The sequence below is a fragment of the Mustelus asterias genome, chromosome 20, assembly GCF_964213995.1.
Source record: "Mustelus asterias chromosome 20, sMusAst1.hap1.1, whole genome shotgun sequence".
Taxonomy (NCBI): domain Eukaryota; kingdom Metazoa; phylum Chordata; class Chondrichthyes; order Carcharhiniformes; family Triakidae; genus Mustelus; species Mustelus asterias.
The window spans coordinates 62,068,389-62,096,193 of record NC_135820.1 but is presented as its reverse complement, the minus strand read 5'-3'; the positions used below and the strand labels follow the sequence as shown (position 1 = coordinate 62,096,193).

Here is a 27,805-nt window from a genome sequence, read left to right as displayed (position 1 = left end):
TAAATTGAACAGGAAATTCGCAGATAACACACAAAGAAGGTTCGCAATACTGGTAGCAAGATGCAAAAATACTTCATTTGTACGATACATAGATGAAACTTTAAAGGTTATATAAAAAAGTGAAGTTTAGCAAGAGTTAAACACCTGTGAGATATTTACTGAAGTAACAGGACCTTCTAACGTCTCCCCTTTTACTGGTGATTTCCCTGGAGATTTTGAGGCCTCCTCTGAAGGTTTTACTTCCCTGTCTTCCAAGGCACAATCATGAACAGCAGGTTTAGTCTAAACAGACAAAAGTATTAGTCAAAAGCTGAATGGGAGAATTCAGAAAGCATCGTCTTCACTGTTAGATGGCACAGCAGCAAACAGTTTGGGAGCTAGCACCACAGCAATAGCAGGAAATCAGCCACAAACAATTGTTTTGACAGGCATTAGTATGCTTAAAAGGAAAGAGCAGAACAGTGAAGAGAAAGAAAACAAACTAAGCGAGGGGAAATCACAGCCTATTCTTTTTTTTCAGATGATCAAAATGCAACTTTCGAGCAACATGGGAAAAGCATAATTTTGGGGGTTTTTTTTGCGGAGGTACTTCCAACAGTTGCCTCGAAAGACCGTTCTCATTGTTCTCAATTTGGCTAGGACGATTGACATTTGCAGTTGCAAAACTGCAAATGGTTTAAATAAAAAAAGGCAGCAAATGAACAGATCGAATACAATGCTCCGCATTTAGCAATACGTATGACTAAAACATAAAATGGCAGTTTATAAATAAGCTCATTTCAAGCTATGTAAACTTGTATGATGTAAAATGCCATTTGACAAAACATGCTGGAACAAGGTTTCCTTGCGACAATTCACATCAAGAGTTACCACTGCTTCTGTCAATTCCACTTCACAGCCTGAATCGGGTGATCCAACTTCAGAAATCTGTGCAGCATGATCCAACACTTTAACTGGCTTTTTTGAGTAAGTATTTTCTCCCAATTTCAATTCAAAATAGGATATTTTATCCTTCAGAGTGGCTGACCCCATATCACACACTTCTGCATATCTCTCCTTCAGCTTGGTCGAAGAGTAAATTTCTGTCACCTCCTCTGACGGATTTGGAAATTCTCTCCCACGCTTGACCGTTGAGCTCTCTTTTCCAGGTTTAAAGGAGTGTTTTAAAGGATCTACTTTGGACACCTCTTCGGGAAGTCCTTTTGTGGTGATTCTCATGTATTCAACCTCTGTGTGTTTAACAGATGTGGGCTCTTCATCTCTCGATTTTGACGAAAGCGTTGGCATTGTTGACGGTTGTACTTTAGACAATTCATCAACATTAGAAAATGCTGCTTTAAGAACGAAATCTTGCTCTGCCAACTCAAGGTCAGGTGAATTTGGTTCAGATGATTTGTCTGCAGAAAATTCCATTTGAGATTCCGACATGGAATCTATTTTGTCATTCACAGGAAGTAATTGATCAGATTGATCTTGGTTGGTATCCAATGACAGTTCAGCGGACACAAAGCTATCAAGTTCTGGAAAGTTCTTGGATCCTGAATAGCCCAAGTCTGATGACATATCTGTGGAATAATGTACAGGTATTTCAGATTCATCTTTCACTGTCCCTGGGAAACAATCTTTAGATTCTTTTCTTTCATTTTCTTGAGTTATAGAATTTACAGAATTACTGGCATCACTCTGGAGAACTGGTTTGAGTATTTTACCATGCTTTGGTGAAAAGGATATGAACTTTCCTCCATCTTCTGTTGTACATGGTGCTGACACTTTCTCATCTTCTGTTGTACATGGTGTTGACACTTTCTCATCTTCTGTTGTACATGGGGTTGACACTTTCTCATCTTCTGTTGTACATGATGTTGACACTTTCTCATCTTCTGTTGTACATGGTGTTGACACTTTCTCATCTTCTGTTGTACATGGCATTGACTTTTTTCCAATCTCTATTGTACATGACTTTGATTCTTTTTCATCTTCTTTTGCACATGGTTTTGATTCTTTTTCATCTTCTATTGTATATTGCTTTGGCTCTTTTCCAAACGCTACTGTAGATGGCTTTGATTCTTTCCCACTCTCTTTTACACATGGCTTTGGACTTTCATCTTCAGTTGTGCATGATATTGGCTCTTTTCCACCATCTCCTGTACATGGTATTGGCTCTTTTCCATCCTCTACTGTACATGGTTTTGGCTCTTCTCCAACCTCTACTGTACATGGTATTGGCTCTTTTCCACCCTCTCCTGTACATGGTATTGGCTCTTTTCCACCCTCTCCTGTACATGGTATTGGCTCTTTTCCACCCTCTCCTGTACATGGTATTGGCTCTTTTCCACCCTCTCCTGTACATGGTTTTGGCTCTTTCCCGCTCTCCTCTTCTGTTGTACATGGTTTTGGCTCTCTTCTGTCCTCTTCTGGCTTTGATGTTTCACCCTCTCCTGTAGAACCCAGTTCTGAATCTCCTCGATCAATTGACAGGGTGCATTCTTTGGACTCTTTTCCTGAGGAGTCCCTTGACTCTTGTTTATCCCATCCGGCAGAACATGGCTGTGAATCTTTGGCATCTTCTTGAGAAGAACAAGGCTTTGACTGTTCTTCAGTCATATAAGTTTCAATAATGTCAAACTGTGAAATAGCTTTGCACTCATCTTGCTCAGTCAGTGTTGTCTTTGATTCCTTTTCAACCACTGGGAGGATACATTCAGATTGATGCTGAACTTCCACTTCAAAAATAGACTTTGCCTCCTCTTGGCCAGCCACTTTTGTGGCATGCTTTTCCTCTGAGAAACTCAGGTTAAATTCATTTTCTTCATCTGAATGCGATTTGCCTTTGTTAGTCACAAAGTGAACTGGAATAATCTTTTGGTCATTCATTTGCAAAGTTGTCTGGATTTTATCTTCCTCCTCTTGGTCATATGTTTGGGAATCTGCCTTTCCTTCTTCCCTGTCTACCTGAGCACCTGGACCTCTCTTCTGGTCAGCTATTGGAGAACCTTGTTTTGATTCTTCAGAATTGTCTTGTGGGGAAACTGGCTTGGAGTCGATTTTATGCTCCTTGGACTTGGTTTCGTCGCTCCCAGAGGAAGTGAGCTTGGACTCCTCCCTACTGGCCACCTGCAAGTGGGAGGCAGACTCTGCCTCTTCAGGTGCTTGGGAATCTGGTTTTGAAGAGTCCAAGTTTTCTTCAGATTCAGCAAGTTCTTTTCTAGTGCTTACTGAAGTTTGTTCTGATGAATCTGTCAACATCACGGAATCGTCTTCAGCAATCTGTTTAATTGCAGAGATTGTATGCTCTTCATCCAAACGCTTCTCAAACTGAACTTCTTCAGGTTCAGATGGGTGTGTTTGTATCTCAGAAAGTTTTTGGTCATCTGTCTTCAACAGCTCCATGCAATTCAATTGAGGTGTTATTGTCAGAGTCTTTTCCTCGGAATCAGTAGTGTTGGAAGCATCTTTTTGAACAGTGGACACGGCACCGACTTCTTCAATCACTGAAAATTTTTCTTCACGTGGTTCATCTTTCTGTAACGCTTCTTTTATAAGCTCCATCTCAGGAGACGATAGTTCTAATACAATTTGCTTTTTGTCACAAAACAGGGATAAAGCCTCAACTGCTTCTTCTTCTTTGGATTCATTTCTGTCACTTTTCTGTTCAACTATAACTAGTTCTTCTAGCCTAGAAGCTCGTCTTTCTATTATAACCCATTCCTCAGAGCCCTACATTTCAAATATAGAAACTTGTCAACATCAGAGTATTCCATGAACAAGCACATAGCAGCAGACATGCATTTCACTTTTCTAGATGGTTTTATAATAAAGAATTGTCATAACTAGATGAAGCTAAAACTCTCTCAACGTACATTTTAGTGACTGTATGGAATGTTAGAGTTAAAATGTGGACACAAAGTAATATGGTTTTTAGTCTTTAAACACACAATAATGCTAAGAGATGGAATAAATTAGCTTTGTAAATGGGCTGACTACTAACAAATATTACAATAGCAAACATTTCTTACACTATATTTAAACCTTTGTGCTTAACTACCTGTTTCATATTTTCTCTTAATAAACATTTATTTTGAAAATATATTAGCAACCCGGCTAAAAAATATATATAATTTCATTACATTGATGTCAGTTCTGCCATTTAACACTACCGCTCATCATTATCATCATCAGTTTATTTCTGCTCATTTAAACTACAATTCAATTTTATCAAATGTAAAACTGAAAATGTCAACCTCAGGGGAAGATGCTGAAGCTTCCAGAGATAAGGCAATGGCACCCACTTGAGAAGCAGGCTCTTCCTTCGCCTCCTCTTCAGCCCTCGCAGACTGTTAGAAAGGTTAATTAGCTGATGTACAAGAACATATTGCATAACAGACAAATAACAAGCGTGTTAGCTTCTTTCTCGTACTTCATATTCTACAAGCAGAGAGGCTTGGTAGGGTTGTCAGGCTTTTAAGATGAGGAATATGATGCCAAATACTATATACTCAGGTTAAAAAGCACAACAGGCAAACCATTTTATCAGTGCTAGAATTTAGAAGCTGCAGAGTTAATTGGTGCCATTTCCCCGACCTAGTGATTGCTTTTATCACTTGTGTTTTATTCGACTTATAATGTGATTTTATTAAGAAAACACGTTTTTATTTTCTGCAAGATTGAATGGCTATGCAGCAGCTCGTTGAAGTGATTTATGGCAACTATCCTCAGTCTATTAAGTATCTTCATGGGAGAGTTGAGGGTTGAATTTCAAACCTAATAACATTCACGACCGAAAGCTCAAAGCAAGTGATGAGTGCATGTTTAATTAACACCTGCCTGCTCCTCAAATTCCCAGCAGACCCTTCATCCTTTAATGAGAAGCACAGCCATCAGGTAAACATGTTCCTAAAAATAGCTCTCCGAACTGTCTAACTCAGCCCTGCACTAAACCTCACAGACCGCCATGAAACCAGACTAGCTTCCATCTGCACAACAGTTCTGCACAGCACGGCAGGAAATGCACTGTGGAAGGATTCTTACAACCAGCTTCTTTGCCACTTCCAAATTACACCATTTTCCGAGCAGCCATCTGCCATCTACAACAGTAAGCCATAGCTCAAGAAACTCTCACAGAAACTTCTATCACAATCAAAAATAGTATATTTTAAAACAGAAATACAGAGCCAGCAGAAATGGAACGGTAAATGAAATATAATTAAATATAGAAAATAATTAATGCGGGAACATGACATACAGAGCTCACATAAAATTTGTCATTCGTTGGTTATGAGGCGGATGTTCCTTTTAAAATATTTTCCATATTCAATAAATTCCAATGTATCTACAGTTATTAGATTACATCCAATGTTTGCACAACGAATACTTTCACCCTTGTTTCAAGCGAGCAAAACCTGTGATTAGATGTCTCTATCTGGTCAACATTATAGAAGCGTTATTTTGGTATTGCTGACATACCCTGTTGGTTTTAATTTTAAGAATGATTGTGCGCAACATCTAGAATAGCATGGTTTCTTATAAGATTAAAGGTGAATGAAATGCATAGAATTTAGACCTGATTTTAGACCTGAGGGCGGCACAGTGGTGCAGTGATTAGCACTGCGCCAGAGACCCGGGTTCCATTCCAACCTTGGGAGACTGCCTGTGTGGAGTGTTGCATGTTCTCCCCATGTCTGCGTGGGTTTCCTCTGGGTGCTCCAGTTTCGTCCCACAGATGTGCAGCTAAGGCTGACTGAATTACCCCTTAGCATCCGAGGATATGTAGGTTAGAGGGATTATCGAGATAAATGTGTGGAATTACAGGGATAAGGAAGGGGGTGGCCAGATGATCTGTCAGAGAGTCGATGCAGACTCGATGGGCCGAATGGCCTCCTGCTGCACTGTAGGGATTCTATGATATTCAAATAAAACCTAAAAAAAAACTAATTGTGTGTAGTTTACTCTATAGGATTTGTTATCAGTAGTGACAAACTCCAAATTATTAAATTGTAAGATGCTCATACGCACTGATCTAATCTAACTACTGCTTCTGAAAGCCAGAACTGCAATTTCAGTATCATTATATTAAGTGTTAATGTTTGATTTTGGCTTTTAGCAAGCTGTGGGCATCTGAATAATGAAGTAACAAAGCCATTATAGGAAGAAATGCAAGGCGTAAATGAAACCTCATTGTCCAACTCAACTGAATGGCTCCAATGAAGGAAAGGATGTCTTGAAAGAAAAGGCACATTATAAACAAATATAGAAACACATGCTGCTTGTGCTTTTTCCTTTTGTGTTTACCCATCAACACTGCTGAATATGTACCAGTTACAAACACACGGAACATCTATTAGCAAGTTGCAGTTTATACAAAATACCCCAATGGTGCAACCCAAGAACAATGAACAAGAATAACGAATGATAAGGTCCCAACCTGATAACCTTACCCGAGATGGTCATTTGCGGAACGTTACAAGTGCCACAGTTCTGTTAAACATCATTCACTGACACACGCTTTACTTGTATTGCAAATCATGAGTTAAAATAGTTCTGTGGGTCTATATGATTCACTAGAATCAAACAAGGAATCAATGACTGCCACTTTGCCTCTACTAATATCAGACCTTTAATCACCATAAGCAGACATTATTTAGTATGCTGTATCAGACACCATCCAAATCTTTGAACACGTGCCATAATCATATTAAGTTCTGCAAAGATAGATTGTGACAGGAGTTGTGTATTCCTTCCTCAAATTCGCTTCCTCTCCAAATGCCACAGAAAAATCAGGCCATTAATGAAGACCCCTACATCTCTAGTATACAGTAGCCCAGCGTGGTCCATCTACAATGTTATTTGTGACTCAGGAGGTTCGGCACCATAAGCTTTTCTTCAACAGAAAGCACAGCTGGGTCAAAAACAGAAAAAAGACCTGAATATTTTGTTTTGTTAGAGAATAATAATACAGAAACCCCAAATTCAAGATTCAAATCTCACTAGAATCAGCAAATTAGGAATAGTAAGGAAAGTTAGTGTGTACAGTACAAGTCCATTGAAAGACTGGGGGATGCAGTAAGATAGTAACCTACCTTTCCTTTGCCTGTTATTTTCTAACTACAAAAGGAGCAATTTTCCTGAGGCTTTGTCTCTTGGGCGTCTGGTCTGATCTTTTGGCGACACATCAGGGAGTAAAGCGCATACTCACGGCAAATAAATTTTGAGGCACTGTCTTCATGGGCTGCCCCGGCCAACACCAAGTACTGGAAGGGGCTGTTGAGTGGGTGGGTGAGGGTGGGAAGAGGTCACTTCTTCAGTCTCCACAAAAATACTGACCTCACCTTTGCCTCTCTGGCTGTCACCAGCTGTCAAATTGATTGGAGTGTACGTGGTGCATGTTCTGACCAGTTCCTACAAAAAACACATTGCAGGAACTTGCCGAGGTTCCTTTAGCAGCACCTTCCAAACCCATGGCCACTACCATCTTGAAGGACAAGTGTAGCAGATACCTGGGAACGCCACCATCTGCAGATTACCCTCCAAGTCACCATCTTAACTTGGAAATATGTCGCTGTTCCTTTACAGTCGCTGGATTAAAACCCTGGAATTCCTCCCTGTGGGTGTACCTACACATTGGACTGCAGCGGGTCGAGAGGGCAGCTCATCATCACCTCCTGAAGGCCAACAAGGGATAGGCAATGAATGATGGCCTAGCCAGCAATGCCCAATGCCCACATGCTGCAAAATTAGTTTTTTAAAAATGCCATTTGGAGGTGTGGAACCTTGATTTGCTTTTTGAAATGGACCCATGAGCTAAAATAGGCAAGTACTTTGGATAACTATCTGTGGGCTCCTTTCAAAATGGAGCTGGCTGTGTTAATACGGCAGGAAGGCCGCTGACCACCCTGAGGCCGTTACCATCCCATTTTTTAAAAAGCATTCTGTGTTGAGACAACACAAGTTAGTACTGGTCCCTTTGGATGGATGAGTGGTGCTGGATTGCTTGTAACCTATGCCAAAAGTTGGCACAAAAGCCTGCACAATATAGTATGGGCAAAAGAGAAAAGCAGGCCCCGCATTCACTGGAGCAATAGGAATTAAACACTTCAGTGCTGCCAGGGGAAGGAAAACTGAAAATGTATTGCATAGGGCAAATAGGAATAGGTATCGGAAAGGTGCATAAAGGAAATATTTCAAAATGGTCTCCAGCATTGGCCTACTCCAGTTATCTACATTGCACAGATAGCAAGCAACAATTTCCCCTACTTCATCGATTTTATACGACTGAGGGTGCTGGATACGTGCGACTAAAAAACAAAAACTGCTGGAAGTTCAGCAGGTTTGGCAGCATCAGTGGAGACGGAAACAGAGTTAACATTTCAGGTCGATGATCGCCTGTCTGAACTCGAAAAAAGTTATAGAGACGTAACAGATTTTAAGCGGGTACAGGGGCACAACAAGGAGGGGAGGGGGGAGAACGAAAGGGAAAGTCTCTGGATGTGTGGAAGGCTGGAAAGGTTAAAGAACAAAAGGGATGAAGGCACCAGGCAAAAGAATATGGTAATGGCACATGGCAAGAAATAAAAGATGGGTCTTGAGGAGGTAGAAATGGGAATGGTGGAATGATTACCAACAGCTGGAATGTTGGTCATCTTTTATTATTGCAAGGGGAATGGAGTATAAAAGTAGGGGAAGTTTTTCTCTAATTGTACAGAGTGTTCCAAATATGGTCTGACCAAAGTAGAGGGAATTGTTCCTTGCTATCTGTGCAATGCGGATAGCTCAAGTAAGCCATCCTTCCCCATTTACATTGTTTAAAATCTATTATATCTCTCAACTTTTCCAGTTCTGATGAAAGGTCATCAGCCTGAAATATTAACTTTGCTTCACTCCCCGCAAATGCTGCCTGACCTGCTGAGTATTTCCAGAACTTCCTATTTCCATTTAAAAATAAACCTTGTGCTTAAATGTAACGTACCACAAAGGTGTGCTGTGGTGAAAAATATTATTGGCACTGCTGAAGCAAAATGCTGAAATGTTGTTAAAGTACCATGTCTGAGCGAAATGAAAGAATAAGCAGGATGTTCTACCCCGGTGACCTTTCACAAGAGATTTGGAAAATTGTACACACTTTATTCAGTCCAGTATTCCTGGTTAAGTGCACAGAATATCACAGTGCATCAAAAGGTAAATAAATCCAGAAAACGCTTTAAAAATGACACTTGTCTCCTGAGCATGTTCAATAGTCCGACTGTTGCTCACCCTGTAAGATATCTATTACAAAGTCCTCACATTTCACGTTGTACCTAATACAAGGTCAGAACACTAACACGCTGTGGCAGCACAGTGGCACAGTGGTTAGCACTGCTGCCTCACAGCTCCAGGGACCCGGGTTCAATTTCGGACTCAGGTCACTATCTGTGTGGAGTCTGCACATTCTCCCCATGTCTGCGTGGGTTTCCTCCGGGTGCTCCGGTTTCCTCCCACAGTCCAAAGATGTGCGGGTTAGGTTAATTGGCCATGTTAAATTGCCCCTTCGTGTCAAGGGGATTAGCTAGGGTAAATACTTGGTGTTACAGTGATAGGGCCTGGGTTGGCTTGTTGTCGGTGCAGGCTTGATGGGCAAATGGCCTCCTTCTGCACTGTAGGATTCTATGATATATTCTATGATAACCTTACTAAGATGCAGACAATTAACTGTGGTATAATCCAATTTAAAATAACAGAGATCCTAGTCATACCAGAGCTGCAACTAGAAAAATAACTACCACTAACAGAGTAACAAACAAACGGATAACCAGAAGCCAAAACCAAGTAGACACATCTCGCACACCTATGACTTCAACAATGTGTTTATAAACAAAACCCACCTCTTTGAGCTTCTCGGACTCCTCTTTCTCTTTAGGTTTCGACGAAGATGGGGAAGTGGTTAATTTCTTCTCTCGGTCGCCATGACTTAGTTTAATATTAGTAGATTCCTGTAAAGTCCGTTTTAGTTCATTGATATTGGCTTGATGCTTCAATAGTACATCTTCTGATTTGTCCAGGAACTTTAACGCAATTGAAAAAAAAGAAAGATAATGTTACGTCAGAAATGACAAACACACAGCTCCTCAGGGATGTTTCAGCCAGTGAAAAGAAGGTGTACCTCACAGTCTATTGCTTCATGCATTTGCCTGAAACGTCTCGACACTTTTAGTGAAGGTGTTAAACATTTAAAATAATTGGATTTATTTTTCTTACATTAGCAGTAGAGATAAGAATTCCAGACAGAAAAACACTGCCGTTTTCTTACATTAGGGCCTCAGCAAGGTGGCTAGACTGATGATCAGTTTTCTTTCCCTGTGGTGAATATTTCATTCAATTACAAAATATAATTTGGTTTAACTATATGCGATATGATTTAATTACAAAATATACTTCTCAATTTATTCTCCCCAATATGCCGAAGGATGCTTTATTGACATTCCAATTCATGTTAATTTTGTGGATGGACTGGAAAATTTAAAATAGTGTGTCAAAAACTACCTGTTTTCCTTTCTATTTGACAGGCTCCCTGATGTTAATGTACACTCTTGTTATCAAGCTTGCAGTGATTTTCACAGTAACTTCATTATAGTGTTAATGTAAGCCTACTTGTGACACTAATAAATAAACTTAAGTACAAATGTAAGTAATAAGCTTTTTTTTTTTATTCATTCGTGGGACACGGGCGCTGCTGGCTAGTCAGCATTTATTGCCCATCCCTAGTTGCCCTTGGAGGGCAGTTGAGAGTCAACCACATTGCTGTGGCTCTGGAGTCACATGTAGGCCAGACCAGGTATGGACAGCAGATTTCCTTCCCTAAAGGACATTAGTGAACCAGATGGGTCTTTCCGACAATCAACAATGGTTTCATGGTCATCAGTAGATTCTTAATTCCAGATTTTAAAAAATTGAATTCAAATTCCACCATCTGCCGTGGTGGGATTCGAACTCGGGTCCCCAGAACATCAGCTGAGTTTCTGGATTAATAGTCTAATGATAATACCACAAGGCCGTTGCCTCCCCTTAAATATTTAACACAGAACTCATCTGTATCCAACTTTGTCTCTGATGGGGCGAGTAACAATTCCTACGTCAAATAATATACATTCAGCATTAATTCTAGCCACCCTGGCACCACTCAAGACAATGAGATCCAACCTCTCCATTTCCTGTAAAACAAACTGTCATCATGTCAAATTAACATTTGCACTTTCCACACCTTGTACCTCCCGCCGCCTCAACAAGAAAGCACTATCACACAGTCTACAGTGAACGCCTGCAGCAAGTGGAAGTGACACTGCATCTATCTGAAAATGATATGCTTCCAATGTTTTTAGTACAGCCCACAGGATGACAAATTAACAAACACAAATCAATGGCGAGAGACTGTTGCGTACAGCAAGCAAGTATAAAGCATGGAATGCTAGGCTGCAATGTAACGTGTTTGGCAGTCAAACAATTCCATCAGAAGGTGGTGAATGGTTAAGAGTCAGTTATTCTTTTCCACAGACAAAGTCTCTATAACAGTTGAACAGTATCACAATCACTCATGAAATGTTATGTTAGCATATAGGTAGTGTACTGACAACAATGAAGAAACTATGATTCAGAAAATTATCACCCACTTTCCTGTGCGGTAACCAGAAACATTAGTCAATCTTTTCATCTCAGAAACACCATCAATTTCCAGTTTTGAGTTATAATTCAATATTTCAATGGGAGCAGTAAATATTGTGGATCGTGTAGGTGATAAATCTTGAAGGATATATGAGTTGGATCTATCTGATGTTATTGCTATATTTAGCTTGACGAATGACTCTCCATTCAAAAATAAATAGAAACCAGTTATCTTCTAACTCGAGCAATATTTTAAAACAGGTATGAAAATGTTTCACATAGACTACAGTAAAAACCAATCCACAGTGGTCCGTACACTACCTCTTGCCTAAGTTTCGGTTCATCTTCGTGTTCCATCTGACAGCAAAATTTTAAAAGAAATCAAGTCAATTAAATCCAAAACAAGAACAGTCATAATTTGTTGAACCTCAGTGAGAACATGGAACCCCAAAGTGACCATTTAAATAAAAACAATGCTCGAAACAGAAAATAGATTAACTCAATAAAAAATAGAAAGGATGCACTTACACTATGGGTATAGAGTTGTCACAAAGCAATTGCTTCATACCGACACTAAACTTGTGGGGGGCAAATGTGGATTCAATGTCTGAGTTGACTCTGGACTAAGTAAGGCTCTCTCCTCCAGAGAGAGTCTCACTCTGGTTCACTCCATCAACTCTTGCTCTCTATTGATGTCGCATTTTGTAATAGGTCTTCGGTGGCAGAAGTCCCTTCACCAAAATCCCTTTCTTTACAATTCCAACAGCAGTACAGAGAGTGCTATCAGTCAGCAGTCTACCTTTGGGAGTGCCAGAGGAACTGACACTCCCGGTTAAACACAAGGAAAAGACTCTGTGATTGACCCCTCAATTGACTCCTTAATCAGGGAGTTCATATAATCCAATAGGCCAACCTCAATGGCCTGATTGAAGCCATTACAGTTTTACACCACAAAAATCAGCTTGTATCAACAACTGTACAGCAGCTGTACTGTTACTGCACCCTAAATCTGCTGCTAAGCATCGGATAGCAAGGGTGAGGCAAGATCGTTGAGAATGACCACAGTCAATTTCCATAAAGCAGTTGGGTTATATTGAAAAAAGAGCAACAATTTGGAAGTTGCAATTGTTCTCCTATCTTTAAGTTTCTGACTTCTTCTTCCACAAACATGGCAGGACAAAGGACCTTTACGCCTTGGTGACTAACCTATCTTTCCTTGTATTCATTTGCTTCCATAGCGTTTGCATACATTTTCTAAAGCAAAGGAAGCAAGATCGATCCAACTATAAGCCACCCATTAGGCTGTGGTCAATCTGGTCGCACTCTGTTACAACCATGTGGACGTATCTTGCAAGCCAACAGACATAACATAAGCCCATATCGTGACTAAAGGTTTTCCTAAATAGTTTTTAGTATGACTCCTTCATTGCTCTTTAGAGGAGCTGCAGTAAGTCAATTTTCGTTTCTTGTTTTCTAATATATTTATTCAATTCCTTTTTGAAGCAACTAGTTCATGGGTTTCAATGGAAAACATTAAATTTGTGTACAGGTTAGCAATGTAATCATCAATTGTCCAAATATATGAAACATAACCTGAAATATATGCCTCATCTTGGTTTTCTGTGATTCGGCAAAGAATTTCTATCACGAAATAAAATACAAGCTCGGTGAGACTTTTGGGGAAGGGCTAAAATCTGTACCCTCTTGAAAGTATAACAGTAAATATTGGAAATCACCCTGCCCCGAGTGCCAAATGAAGTCAATTCTGTTCAGGGCAAGAATTAGATGCCGGAGGTTCAATTTGAGTTTCAGTTCTGTAAACAGCCATTAAGTTTGTGGGCGGCACAGCGGTTAGCACTGCTGCCTCACAGCGCCAGGGACTCCAGGTTCAATTCTTGGGTGACTGTCAGTGTGGAGTTTGCACATTCCTCCCATGGCCGTGTGGGTTTCCTCCGGGTGCTCCAGTTTCCTCCCACAGTCCAAAGACGTGCAGGTTAGATTGATTGGCCATGCTAAATTGCTCCTTAGTATCAGGGAGATTAGCAGAGTAAATATGTGTGTTAGAACGTAACCGGTAACAACTTTGTATTGGATGTAATGTGACCAATGGGAACAAGCTGTGAGGGTCAGCTGATCCAGTAAATTATGGGACCAATTAGAGTGATGTAATAGTCAGCTGACCATTATATCAATAAATAAGGAAACTATGTAGAATTGTGGGAAGCTTGGAGTGGCCCAGGGCGAGGCCCCAAGTTTGGAGTAATGATGTTTCTTTATTAAACCCTTTCTTTGATTTATAAGTTGGAGTCAGTTGTGTTGTATTTTCATTGTTTCCTCAAAATGCAGCCAATGTGGGGTTACGGGGATAAGGCTTGGGTGGCATTGTTGCTGGTGCAGGCTTGATGGGCCGAATGGCTTCCTTCTGCGTTGTAGGGATTCTAAATTATGTTAAATATTTCACTTTCTGGGTTCTCCAGACCCCTGTCTGCATATCTATAAAATGGAAGCTGTTGCTCTGCTTAGCCAACTCATACATGAAAAAGTGATCACTGTTACTTTAGTATAAGACGTAAAATAATTAAGTCCTAAATTTATATTTGCGATGTGTTATACACAGTAGACACTCCTGGAAATAGAAAGCAAACCTATTCCAAAGCTCTTGAACAGACAACCTGTCAGAATCCTCAACAACACATCATGCTGCGGTGTACTGCTTTCCTCCCCACCCTCCTTAACAGTATTTATTTGCTCACGTTTTTGTGTCTGTCTCAGTTACAAAGCTAGTTCTGCCAAATAAACCTGTTGGACTTTAACCTGGTGTTGTGAGACTTCTTACTGTGCTTACCCCAGTCCAACGCCGACATCTCCACATCAGTTATCCTACTCATTGCAAATAAGTGATTCGATCAGAGGGAGATTTTTCCTGAACCACTTGCATGTGGCTTTAAGGAATAAGCACACAAAGGAAAAATAAAAGAGTGCATACTCCTCCCAGTTATCCAGTAATTCACATTGGATGAGAGCAGATATGTCAGAGAGTTGAGAGGCTGGAGGAGATTACAGAGATAAGGAAGGGCAAGGCCATGAAGGACTTGGAACAAAAGACGGGGGTGGGGGGAGTGAAAATCTCTTGTTCCACCCGCCATGGGAATTGTAGCGGGCGGGGGGCAGACCACATAAAGGTCCATTGACCTCGGGTGGGATTCTCCGGTTTTGGGCCGAACGCGGCCAGAGAATCCCACCCGTTGCTCGGCTGGGAGCCGATATGGGTCAGCGAGCACAGTGTTAACAGATAGGCAAGACTCGCTGCAAGAGACACAACCAGCAGAGTCTTGAATGAACTCAACTTTAAGGAGGTTATAATGTGGAAGACCTTCCAGGGTTTTGCTCGAGTGAAGTCTAGTGTTAACAAAGGCACGAACGAGAGTTTCAGCAGCAGGTGAACTGAGACCGGGGTGAAATAAGACAATATTACTCAGATGGAAATAAGCAGTCTTAGTGATGGTGCAAATGTTCGATTAGACGCTCATCTCCAGGTCAAATATGACACCAAGGTTGCGAACAGTCTTATTTAGTCTCAGACTGTAGTGAAGGAGAGGAATGAAGTCTGTAGCTAGGAAATGGTTTCAAATCAATCTTTATAATGTCTCTAAGCGTCCAGTACTGAACGTTGAATAGTTTGGCAACAGTGGAGGAATTGAGAAGCGTGGTATTAAGGTAGAGCTGGATGTTATTATCTGACATATGAAAAGTAATGCTGTGCTTTTGGATGAGGGGCTGCATGTAGATGAGAAATAGGAGGGAGCCAAGGATAGATCCTTTGGAGAAATCAGAGGTAACAGTGCAGGAGCAGAAAGAGGAGACATTGCAAGTGATTTTCTGATTACAATTTGAAAGATAAGAATGGAACCAGGTCAGACAGGTCCCATCCAACTGGTCGATTTAATTTATTGTCACATGTACTGGGATACAGTGAAAAGTATTATTTCGTGTGCGCTATACAGGCAAAACATACCATTCATGAAGTACACAGCGGAGAAGGAAAAGGGGAGGGTGCAGAATATAGTGTTGCAGTTACAGGTAGGGTGTAGAGAAAGATCAACTTAACATAAGGTAGGTACATTCAAAGGTCTGACAGCAGCAGGGAAGAAGCTGTTCTTGAGTCAGCAGGGAAGAAGCTGTTCTTGAGTCAGTTGGTACGTGAGCTCAGACTTTTGTATCTTTTCTCGACGGAAGGTGGCGAAAGAGCGCATGTCTGGGGCGCGTGGGGTCCTTGATTATGTGGGCTGCTTTGGGAAAGTGGTGTGGTTGACAGTGTCAAAAGCTGCAAACATCATGAACCATGTGGAGGGAAAGTTTGCGTTTGTGACAGTGATATTGTCCAGACTTATTGATGAATTGATCTATTTTGACAGCTCTCATTTGTTAGGGAAATTGAGTCACAAAGTTTTAGGGTGAGCATTGGAATAGCCATGTGCCAAAGAAACCTCTGTTTTGTGTCCAAAGTCTCACTGGCTTTTCTGGAATAAAAACAGAAAGTTCTAGAAAACTCTGACAGCATCTGTAGAGAGGGAAACACCAGAGTTCATATTCTGAGCCGAATGCCTCTTCTTCAGTACTGATCTTAAACTGCCCACTTGCTGAGTTTTTCCTCGCACTTACTGTTTTCATTTCAGATTTGTCGCACCATGGTATTTTGCTTTTATATTGCTGGATTTTCATGATTGGGTGATGTCCGGGAATCAAAACTGGGACATCTGCTGTATTCCTAAAACTTTGTGGATCCATATATATCCTGCTGTGGCCTGTCTTAGGCTTTGTTTTATAGTATTCCTGTAAGTGACTTCGGACATTTCTGTGCACAACACAAGGCATTTGGTTGTTGTTAAACTCGCCAATCCTAAGCATCTAGAGGGTGATTTTAACTGCAAACATGGGCAGACTGGGTCAACTTACAAAGTGTTAAAAACTGAATCCTGAACCCAACCTGCCCACTTCTGGTTTCAAGGGAAGAAATAGAGTAACCTGTTTCTCATTCTCAGGAGAGTCAAATCCAGGAAGTAAGTCCAAAGATGTGTGGGTTAGGTGGATTGGCCATGCCAAATTGACCCTAGGGTCAGGGGGATTAGCAGGCTAAATATGTGGGGTTACGGGGATCGGGCCTGGGTGGGATTGTGGTCAGTGCAGACTCAATGGGCCGAATGGCCTCCTTCTGTATTGTAGGATTCGATGATGCTAATAAGTGCATTTCCATTTACCAGCAACTTGCCTGGCTGGACAACCTCCTGCAATCAGATATACCATCGACCCTTTGGATCTTCCCCTCAACTTTCCCCAAATCAACCTCCCCCCTCTCCAGACCTTCAGCCAATGTTTCAGATTCCTCCCCCACCCCCCCCCATGACTATGATACCAGCCAGTATACCCAGTGGGATTGCGCACTTATCTTTATATTACATCAGGTATACTGTATATTGATACAAGTTTATGTACATGCGTAGCAACATTACCACCAGCAGTTGTTGCACAGTTTCTAGAACAGTAGCAGCCAGCAGATATCTATGCGAGTTACCGCACATAGTGACGGTAGACCCAATTGAAACTTTCCTGCACCCAACCCTGAACATGTACGCTTCTCCACATTTCTCAACTTTTCACGTTTCTCTTCTACATCTCTAATTCAGAGTTCCCCTTAATTCCCTGCAATCTTTCATTGCTCTGCTAGATTTCCCTTCTGCTCCCTGATGCTGCTTGTAAGTGATTCGTCATTCTGGTCATCAGCAACATTCCCTCGTGAACCTCGCAATTGTGCAGCAACTCAAAAGTTCCCTCACAGGTTGGACCAGTTAAGATTTTGCTGTGCGCAGCCACACAAATAATTGTGTGGGCCTGTGCACTTCGCTGAACCGGCGAGGACTAGGAAAGTAACATGAGTGGCTACGTTGGTTGCCAGTGTCAACATCAAGCAGTTCCACGTCAAACCGAGCATTGCGAAAGATCACTTTGCTAATCTCAGAGATTGCATCTTAATCCTGGCCTTGGAAAAACATTCGCTCTCTACAAATATGAATCCGACCATTTCCCCTCTCAGGCATCTCCTTAATCTTTCAGTCATGAGGCTGCGTTCAGAGTTGAATCATGAGCAATTCTGAGCTGCAGGCTCACTCCCATCAGGAACCAGGTTACTCCACATTGATATAATTGAGGATGCTCAGAGCCGGCACAGTTGGCGGCGCTGCGCCGTCAGGATCAGTAGGATCTGAATCCAGTTCCCAGTAGTGAACTTGGATAGTCTGTTAATCCAAGTCTTTAATTATGCCGTCCAATGTGACTCAGACAGACAAAACAGGAGACAGTATTTATTTACAGAAACACGCTACCCTGCCAGGCTAGACGTTAATCTCTCTTGTGTTTCTATATAATCCCACTAATCTCCTCGAGTACTGTGCACTGGTGACTAATAGCAAAACGACTCTGCTTCAGCAATTAAAACATAAACACCGGGTACCTTCATTTCTTTAATTTTGGTCGGTGTGGTTACTTCATCTGTTTTTTCTGACTTTTGGGAGGATTTCTTGCTGTCTGACTGTGTTGTGTCTGGAGTTTCTGTCCTTGACGTCTCGCTTGGATCTTTCGTTGATTCCTTCAAAAGTGCATCATGATTTTCCCCAACTGAAGCTGGACGGAAAAACTCTGCAAGTCAGAATATCTGACATAAAATGTGGTCATTATCCTCTAACACATCTCATATCAATCACAGGCAAATCTGAGTGCAATTTGATACAAGGGCAAGTGCATTAGTACAATCCTTAAAACAAGTTGTATTGAGTGAATTGGGGTGGGGATGCGCCGACTTCTGAGAGGGACCAAATTCGAGTTGCACCCAGGATGTGTGCCAACTTCCAGAAGGCTCACCTATAAGATAAAGGCTCTGACGAAGGGTCATCCTACGCAAAATGTTGGCTCCATTCTCTCTCATGGAATCCCTACACCGCAGAAGGAGGCCATTCGGCCCATCGTGACTACACCGACCACAATCCCACCCAGGCCTTATTCCTGTAACCCCAAATATTTACCCTGCTAATCCCCCAACACTAGGGTCAATTTAGCATTGCCAATCAACGTAACCCACACATCTTTGGACAGATGCTGTCAGATCTACCGAGTTTATCCAGCATTTTCTGTTTTTGGCTCACCTAAAAGAGGCTATTTGGAGTCCTAATCATTGTTTTATGATCCCACTGCCAAATGCTCATAAATTGGGTACAGTATATGTAGCACATACACTTTGTGCAAGTTTCTCCAGCTTTACCACATCCTTAAAGAGACTGCAGGAAACTCTGAATTTTTTCTTCCATATACTTACCTTATGTGCTGGGAGCGACAGTGATTCTTCCAGCTTCACAACGGTATGCACCTCCAGTTTGCTCCCCCTACCCACCTCCCAGACTCACTCCCACAGGCTTACCACATTAGGCTCCATATCATTGCCGTACTGTCCCTAAGGTGGGTGAGTTGCATTGGGATGCCCAATTAGCAATTTGTCACTTTTAGGTTGATATGGCTTAAACCTCAATTCAAAGTGCGTCTCCATCCGTACCGATTTCTGGCATTACACCGATTTCTCTATAACGTCCCCACGTGCAAATCGATTATAACAGATACCACACAACATGGAATATATTTGAAGATAAATTTCTGCAGCCGAAGCCCCATAGGGGCTGGGTCTCTTTTCTCTTAAAGTAAAAGCCCGAGGAGTGACCAAATAGAGGTCTTTGTTGGAAATTACAGAAGGTTTTGTTGGACAGAGAGAGGATGTTTCCTTGTGAAGGGAAGAGCACAACAAAAGGTCATCATGACAAGATAAGAAATTCAGAAGAAAAGTCTTTATCCGTGGAGTGGTGAGGATGTGGAACTCACTCCCACAGGGAATGGTCGAAGCAAAGAGCATCGATGCATTTTATGGGAAGCTTGACAAGCAAATGAGGGAGAAGAGGATGTAGGGTTAGGAGGATAGAGTTAGATGAGGAGAGATGCCTTGTACAAGTGGAGTATAACCACCAGTATAGACTGATTGGGTCAAATGGCCTGTATTGTGTGATCTATCCCATGTAATATTGTCCTGGAGATAAAAATGTGTGGATTGTTGATTATTTATATGGGAATCAAGCACACACAGTTAGTACAAAGCACAAAACTACACAAATGCAGGGTTGCAATTTATCTCTGGCCTGTATTTCATTTGCGGAATAAGTAAAGATTGACATGTGCATCTTTACGATGTCAAGTAGACTTCAACCCAGATAAATGCGTCGTGGTCCATTTTGGTAGGTCAAATGGGATGAAGGAGTACAATATAAAGGGAAAGATTCTTAGTACTGCAGAGGATCAGAAGGACCTTGGGGTCCGGGGCCATAGGACTCTAAAATCGGCCCCGCAGGTGGAGGAGATGGTTAAGAAGCCGTATGGTGTGCTGGCCTTTATCAATTGAGGGATTGAGTTTAGGAGTCCGGGGATAATGATGCAGCTATATAAGACCCTCGTCAGACCCCACTTGGAGTACTGTGCTCAGTTCTGGTCGCCTCACTATAGGAAGGATGTGGAAAAGATTGAAAGGGTGCAGAGGAGATTTACAAGGATGTTGCCTGGATTGAGTGGCATGCCTTATGAGGATAGGCTGAGGGAGCTCGGTCTTTTCTCCTTGGAGAGACGAAGGATGAGAGGAGACCTAATAGAGGTGTATAAGATGTTGAGAGGCATAGATCGGGTGGACTCTCAGAGGCTTTTTCCCAGGGTGGAAATGTCTGCTACGGGAGGACACAGGTTTAAGGTGCTGGGGGGGGTAGGTACAGGGGAAATGTTAGGGGTAAGTTTTTCACGCAGAGGGTGGTGGGCGAGTGGAATCGGCTGCCGTCAGTGGTGGTGGAGGCGAACTCAATAGGGTCTTTTAAGAGACTCCGAGTACATGGAGCTTAATAGGATCGAGGGTTATAGGTAGGTCTAGAAGGTCGGGATGTGTTCGGCACAACTTGTGGGTCGAAGGGCCTGTTTGTGCTGTAGTTTTTCTATGTTTCTATGTTTCATAGAATCGCAGAATATTATGCCCTAGAAAAAGACCCATTCCCTCGGGCAGGAATTTCCAGTCTCGCCCAAGCGAGGCCATAAGATCCCGCCCATTAAGTCTGCAACACTGTTCATACAATCTCACTATCCTCTTCATTCACTTTAATGTTCTTTTTTCAAATATTTATCCACTTCCGAGTGAAGAGAATTCATGGCCCCTGGTTCAACATCAGAGTTTCAGAGGACTGTAGAGCTCAAACTGTAGAAAAACTGTAGATCAACATCAGTGTCAGACAATACCACACCCTAACCATCTCATGCAAAGGATTCGACTTTAAACATTATCTTCAGTTCTTTTGATGGTCATAAATTTGTCTTCTTTTGTTATTACTTCATTAGTCAATGGAAAAAAATAATTTTTTACTTCATAATTCTGAAGATTCCAACTGAGCCACCATCTCTGCTCAAGCGGAAAAGCCATATCATCTCCATTCTGTCTGCATGACTGTCTACATTCCCCTTCCCGTTTAATTTTATTCCTTGATTTGGGCAGCCCTTTTGACACAAACAAGTAATTTAAACTATTGCACGTGAACTAGTTATGAACATGCGGCACATATGGGTGGCACAGTGGTTAGCACTGCTGCCTCAGAGACGTGGGTTCGATTCCCGGGTCACTATCTGTGTAGAGTCGGCACGTTCTCCCAGTGTCTGCGTGTGGTTCCTCCGGGTGCTCTGGTTTCCTCCCACAGTCCGAAAGACGTGCTGGTTAGGTGCATTGGCTAAATTCTTGCTCAGTGTACCCGAACAGGCGCCAGAGTGTGGCGACGAGGGGATTTTCACGGTAACTCCATTGCAATGTAAGCCTACATGTGACACTAATAAATAAATTTCATAAAAAACATGCTGCTCTGGATTTCCCCAGTACATACAGTTAAATATTTCATATCACACTGCTCCACAGTTCTCTGAAAAGCAGTTCAAGAGAGCAGCACAAATGCATCTTGCCTCCAGCAATAGGGCATTCACATTCACTCTATCTTGACTTTAAAAAGGTGGGAAAAATTGAGCTTTATCTCAATGGTAGAGCAAGGCAGTTATTTTTAACATGCACTATCATATTTTCATATGAAAAAGCATGTGAGAAAATTGGGTCACTTTAAATGAAAATTACTGTGCTGGAACATTATGAATTAATGAACATATGGTAGGTAGAGCTCACTTAACTGACATACTAATATGCAATCTTCCATCCCTTGCCAAGATGATGCAGCAACAGCTATTGTCCTTTTCTGTTTTAGAAAGGGTAATTTGTGCAATTGAATAATTATTCCAAAATGCTCTGTGCCACATAACGTGTTTGAAATTTTAAGGAACTTTGAAAAGGTAAATCTTCCATCGGTCAGTGAGTCAATAAGTGGATGGCATAATTTATGATTCTCAACAAAAGGGCAAAGGAAGGTGTTTGTATTCTCTTTACACAGAGGATTGTTAAAACATGGAATGACTTCTCAGAAACAGTAATGGAAGGAGAATGCATAATGACTTTTAAAGTGGAAGCTGATATACTTTTGAAAAATGAATTCATTAAATGGGTATGTGGAGAAAAAGTTATGGAAGAGGGTGGCAGTTCGCCTTTATAGAGCTCTGGTACAGGTGTGATGGGCTAAATGGCCTGCGCCATAAAGTTCTAAATTTAACACGAGATGTGGAATAAGCAGATGGGACAGGTAGAAAAGAGAGCGAGGGGCAGCGGCCGGGCGCGGGGGGCAGCCTGCACGATGGTGTATCCCAGATACAAGTCTTTTATATTTGTGAATGAACAGAAATGCATGTGCAGTTACACATTCACTACTATAGCATCTTTCATAGAAATCATAGAAACCCTACAGTGCAGAAACAGGCCATTCGGCCCATCGAGTCTGCACCGACCACAATCCCACCCAGCCCCTACTCCCATATCCCTACACATTTACCCGCTAATCCCTCTAACCTACGCATCTCAGGACACTAAGGGGCAATTTTAGAATGGCCAATCAACCTAACCCGCACATCTTTGGACATAATGTTGCAAAATACTGAGCTTTCATTTGCTTGGAGCAGCACACATCTCTGTTCAAAGCTACTATCTTTGAATACGGTTTTTGTGATTTGAAGGATATGAGGTACATCAATATTTCATTTAGCGCCAAATGGCAATTTCTGACAGTAAGTAATAAAGGAGCTTGTATAATTGATCCCAGACTTTAACTTGCTATTTATACAGGCCACCATATCGCTGTTTTTAATGTGACATTTCACTTGGAACAATTAAACTGCTGCACTGTACAATATGTTATGGCACCCAGCTGGAAACAGAGTGAATGCGTACGTTTTTTATACTATCAAGGTGATGAATTGGCATAAATGGTTAAATCACACATTTGTTTTGAATGTTATTAAATCTCTATAAAGGTTTGCAGGGCCCCTTTCTCTGTAATATCTGATAGTTCTATCTATCTTCAGGTATCATGCTCTGAAAGAGCATTGGTGACCATGGCTTCGCTTGACAAGTTACTGCAGTGGTTTGCTATTTCCTCCTGCAGACAGCTGCCCAGGAAACTCACCCGCCCTTACCGCCTGTCACAGGCGAATTGGAAGGATTTACAGATTGAGAATCGGCCTGTTTGGTTGTGTTATGACACACCTTCGTTGGCCATCCAGTCACGAACTTGGAGCTTCTGACCTAAAGGTAGGGATGCTAACACTACACCACCAGACCTCTGCCAATATTTGGTATAAGTTGTTTAAATAACTGATAAAGGATAAATGAAAAACTAGTCCTCCATGCTCGGGTAAAACATGTTGCACAGCTTTAGAAAGATCTCCAGAATTGCAAGCAACATAGTGTCATTGTCAGCAACATCAAGCAACAATAACAATCGTTTTTCACTGTGAAATAAATCTATTCACTCATTCAAATCCATTTTGCCTCGATATAAATTTCATACCTTATTCAATCCTTTTCAGTTTGCAAGTCATTTGTGGAAAACTGCCAAGGCGGAGGTTAGGATAGAAGGTACCTTAAGTATGACAAATATAATTTATTTTTGTTTCTTCGCTTTATCTAACTATCCTGCTGTAATGCATTGGGGCTTTGTTTAAAACATTCTCATTCACAACTGATCTATCCTTAAATGCCTTTTGTTTCTTTATCTGTAATTGTTGAACTTGCTTGTGGCTGGAAAAGTCATCTGTTACATGTACTGCACACGAAGCTACTTATACCCTAGTGAAATCTTAGTGCATCATCGCGAAAGTTTACCTAGAAACCCAGTCATTTGTCTTCAAAAGTAACTTACTAATCGCGAATGAAGAGGTGCGCATTCAACGAAAATGATCAAACACTTAAAGCAGAATGCTGGGTACACCTACCATTTTAATTCTCTGCGAAGCCGGTTTTGCACCTCTCTCGCGATCTTACTGGCTCACCACGCCGATCGACCAGCATGGTGAGCTGGTAAGATTGCCCCCATGATATCTAAGACACATCACCAGTTTATGCACTGCACACCTGCATTGCAGACTTAATAGAAGACTTCCTTTATGGCACTCATGATAAATACTTCAGTTGGCACAGTGCATATGTCAAATAAAATCATACCTCCGTCTAGACTCCTTGACATTGTGTATCTTTTGCTTGAGGAGCGTTCAAAATAGGGTGCAGGACGATCAATTAAAGCACTGGCTTGCCTTGTTTGAGCCTGTGTACGGCCACTGTAACGGAACTTTGAGCCCATTACGAGGAATCCCTTTGGAGGTGGTTCAGGGGACACGAGTCTGAAAGGAATTTAATGAACATAGTTACCCACACGCAAAAGACCGAGAAACGTTTTGCCAATCACCTAAATAACTGGCAAAACAAATTACAACTTCGGAGAAATTATGACAACAACTTGCAGCTGTAGCACCTTTAACACAGAGGCATAAATTTCAAAATGCTTCACAAAAGAACAATAAGACTCAAATCAATGATGAACCAAGGAAATCATTAGGCTGACAAAAACTTGGTCAAAGGATAGGCTGGGTGCTGCTATGGAGGATTTCAAATGGGCTTCAGTGAATTTCACAGTAATTGCAGGCATGGGATACAATACTGGGGGAATAAGGAAGAGCGAGCTATGGGGGGGGGGGGGGGGGGGGGAGTTGTCCATGAAGATTTTGAAGATGACGCACGAAGGAGAAGGAAGGATAATGGAGGTCAGTGAGGACTGTGACATGGTGAGTGGCAATTAAAAAGAAGAGACATTTGCATTTATACAGTACCTTTCACAACCGTCAAGTATCTCAAAACGCTTTGCAAAGGAAAAATGGCAACCAATTTAGGTTAGAAAGGTTAGTCATGGCACAAATCAATTCCTGCCTCCCAGACTGTCTGAATCCTCTGCAGTTCGCCTATTGCCGCAAAAGGTCCACAGCAGACGTCATCTCCTTGGCCCTACACTCAACCCTGGAACACCCAGATAATAAAGACAGCCACGCCAGACTCCTACTCATAGATTACAGCTCAGCCTTTAACACCATTATTCCGGCGAGACTCATCTCCAAACTTCGTGGCCTGGGCCTCGGCTCTTCCCTCTGCAACTGGATCCAAGTCTTCCTAACCCATAGACCACAATCAGTAAGGATAGGCAACAACACTTCCTCCATAATCATCCTCAATACCAGTGCCCCACAAGGCTGTGTCCTCAGTCCCTTACTATTCTTCTCATACACCTCTGAGTGAATGACCAAATGCCCCTCCAACTCGATTTCCAAGGTTGCTGATGGCACCACCATTGTGGGTCGGATCTTAAACAATGACAAGACAGAGAACAGGAATGAGATAGAGAATCTGATGAACTGGTGCGGCAACAATAATCTCTCCCTCAATGTCAACAAAACGAAGGAGATCGTCATCGACTTCAGGAAGCGCAGTGGAGGACATGCCCCTGTCTACATAAATGGGAATGAAGTAGAAATTGTTAACAGCTTCAAGCTTTTAGGTGTCCAGATCACCAACAACCTGTCCTGGTCCTTCCATGCGGACGCTATAGTTAAGAAAGCCCACCAACTCCTCTACTTTCTCAGGAGACTAAGGAAATTTGGTATGTCCACTACAACTCTCACAAACTTCTACAGATGCACCATAGAAAGCATTCTTTCCGGTTGTATCACAGCTTGGCATGGGTCCTACTCTGTCCAAGACTGCAAGAAACTACAAGGGTCGCAGACGAAGCCCATTACTCAAACCAGTCTCCCACCCATTGACTCTGTCTACCCTTCCTGCTGCCTCGGAAAAGCAGCCAGCATAAAATCAAGGACCCCACGCACTCCGGACATTCTCTCTTCCACCATCTTCCATCGGGAAAAAGATACAAACGCCTGAGGACACGTACCCAACCGACTCAAAAACAGCTTCTTCCCTCCTTCTATCAGACTTTTGAATGGACCTACCTCGCATTAAGTGGATCTTTCTCTACACCCTGGCTATGACTTTAACACTTGATTCTGCACTCTCTCCTTTCCTTCTCAATGAACGGTATACTTTGTCTGTATAGTGCACAAGAAACAATACTTTTCACTGCATACGAATACATGTGACAATAATAAATCAAATCAATTTATGCACAGCAAGCTCACACAAACAGAAGCGTGGTGGCAGCCAGTTAATCTGCTTTTTAAAAAAATATATCAGCTGGGAAAATGGGGATAACTCCCTGATCTTTTTCAAAAAGTGTGCACGGGATCTTTTGCATCCACCTACGGGGCAGACAGGAGCCTCGGCATAACATCTCATTTGAAAGCGCAGGTAAGAGACAGGCAGTACAATTTTGGATGATGGCATTTCAGGATGATTAGGGGCAGGATTTTACAGCCTCACTCAGGTGCGACCAGAAATTCCCGCCTGAGGTCAACGGAGACTTCCGTTGTCGGACCCTCACCCACGCTGAATCCATGGCGGGTGAGGTAATTGAGTTCCGGCCCAGAAGTTTCTGTAGAGCAGAGCTCAGAAGACCAGCAAATGTTGGGAAAGTTGAGACTCGAGATGGAAAAGGAATGGTCAACGACATCAAGAAAAGATAATACATCAGGTTCAAGGTGACTTTGAAAGAGGTACTCTCAGTGCCAAGGTCAGATGCCCAACTGTAGGGATTTAACCAATGGGTGTAATGAGCATGGAGTTGGGTTGCGGGAAGACACAAGAAAACCTTGGAGAGGATTGGGAGGTTGGGGATGGGGAAACAGTCGTAGTAGATAAACAGGACAAAGGCAACCCTCTAAAGATGCAAGATGTTACAACAGCTTTGAAAGGATTATTAGACCTGAAACAACAGTCTGATCCGGCCAGGATTTTGCAAACGGCAACAAAGTCACAGGTGCTCGCTGCTGGCCTTAACGAAAGCCGCCTACAAACATCTAATCAGTTCCGTGTATCGATTTTCCCCTTCCCAAGAATCTGGCACAAATGCCTTCCCTTCCTAACAGCACTGTCTGTGTACCTACACCACATGGACTGCAATGGTTCAAGAAGGCAGCTCACCGCCACCTTCTGAAAGGCAGTTAAGATTTGGCAACAAATGCTGGGCACCCACATACGATGAACAAATGTAAAAAAAAAAGCAGCTGACAGCTCTCCAGGCATTAGCAATAATGTCATAATGAGGGTAAGCTGCATATCACAGAGTGAAATAGACTGCAAACCGGGAAATTAAATACATTGATGATCCTTCACTTATTTTATAAATTTACAGACAGCAAAATAAACGGTTGGGACATAAACATTAGAATAGAATAGAATCGCTACAGTGCAGAAGGAGGCTATTCGAGCCTGCACAGACAACAACTACACCCATGCCCTCTACCTGTAACCCCATATATTCACCCTGCTAGTCCCACTGACACTAAGGGTCAATTTATGGCCAATCAGCCTAACCCGCACATCCTTGCACTGTGGGGGGAAACCGGAGCACCCGGAGGAAACCCACGCAGACACAGGGAGAACGTGCAAACTCCACACTGACAATCACCCAAGGCTGGAATCGAACCCGGGTCCTTGGTGTTGTGAGGCAGCACACTCTGCCACCGTGCCGCC

At 42.2% G+C, this 27,805-nt stretch overlaps 1 protein-coding gene across 17 annotated transcripts in view; it reads right to left on the bottom strand.

Moving 5' to 3' along the window:
- Positions 1-27,805, bottom strand: part of LOC144508578 (band 4.1-like protein 1) — a 290,684-nt gene that overhangs the window by 20,293 nt on the left and 242,586 nt on the right. For 4 of the 17 annotated variants that reach the window (XM_078236672.1, XM_078236665.1, XM_078236671.1 and 1 more), the window contains exons 11-13: positions 24,335-24,510; positions 18,137-18,321; positions 9,855-10,034 (exon numbers count right to left, since the gene is read on the bottom strand). In XM_078236672.1, coding sequence (XP_078092798.1) covers positions 9,855-10,034; positions 18,137-18,321; positions 24,335-24,510 — 541 coding nt within the window. Of the gene's footprint in view, positions 1-144; positions 283-870; positions 4,147-4,241; positions 4,335-9,854; positions 10,035-18,136; positions 18,322-24,334; positions 24,511-27,805 lie in introns of those variants that run through there. The other 13 variants (XM_078236673.1, XM_078236667.1, XM_078236668.1 and 10 more) reach the window with 5 other exon arrangements.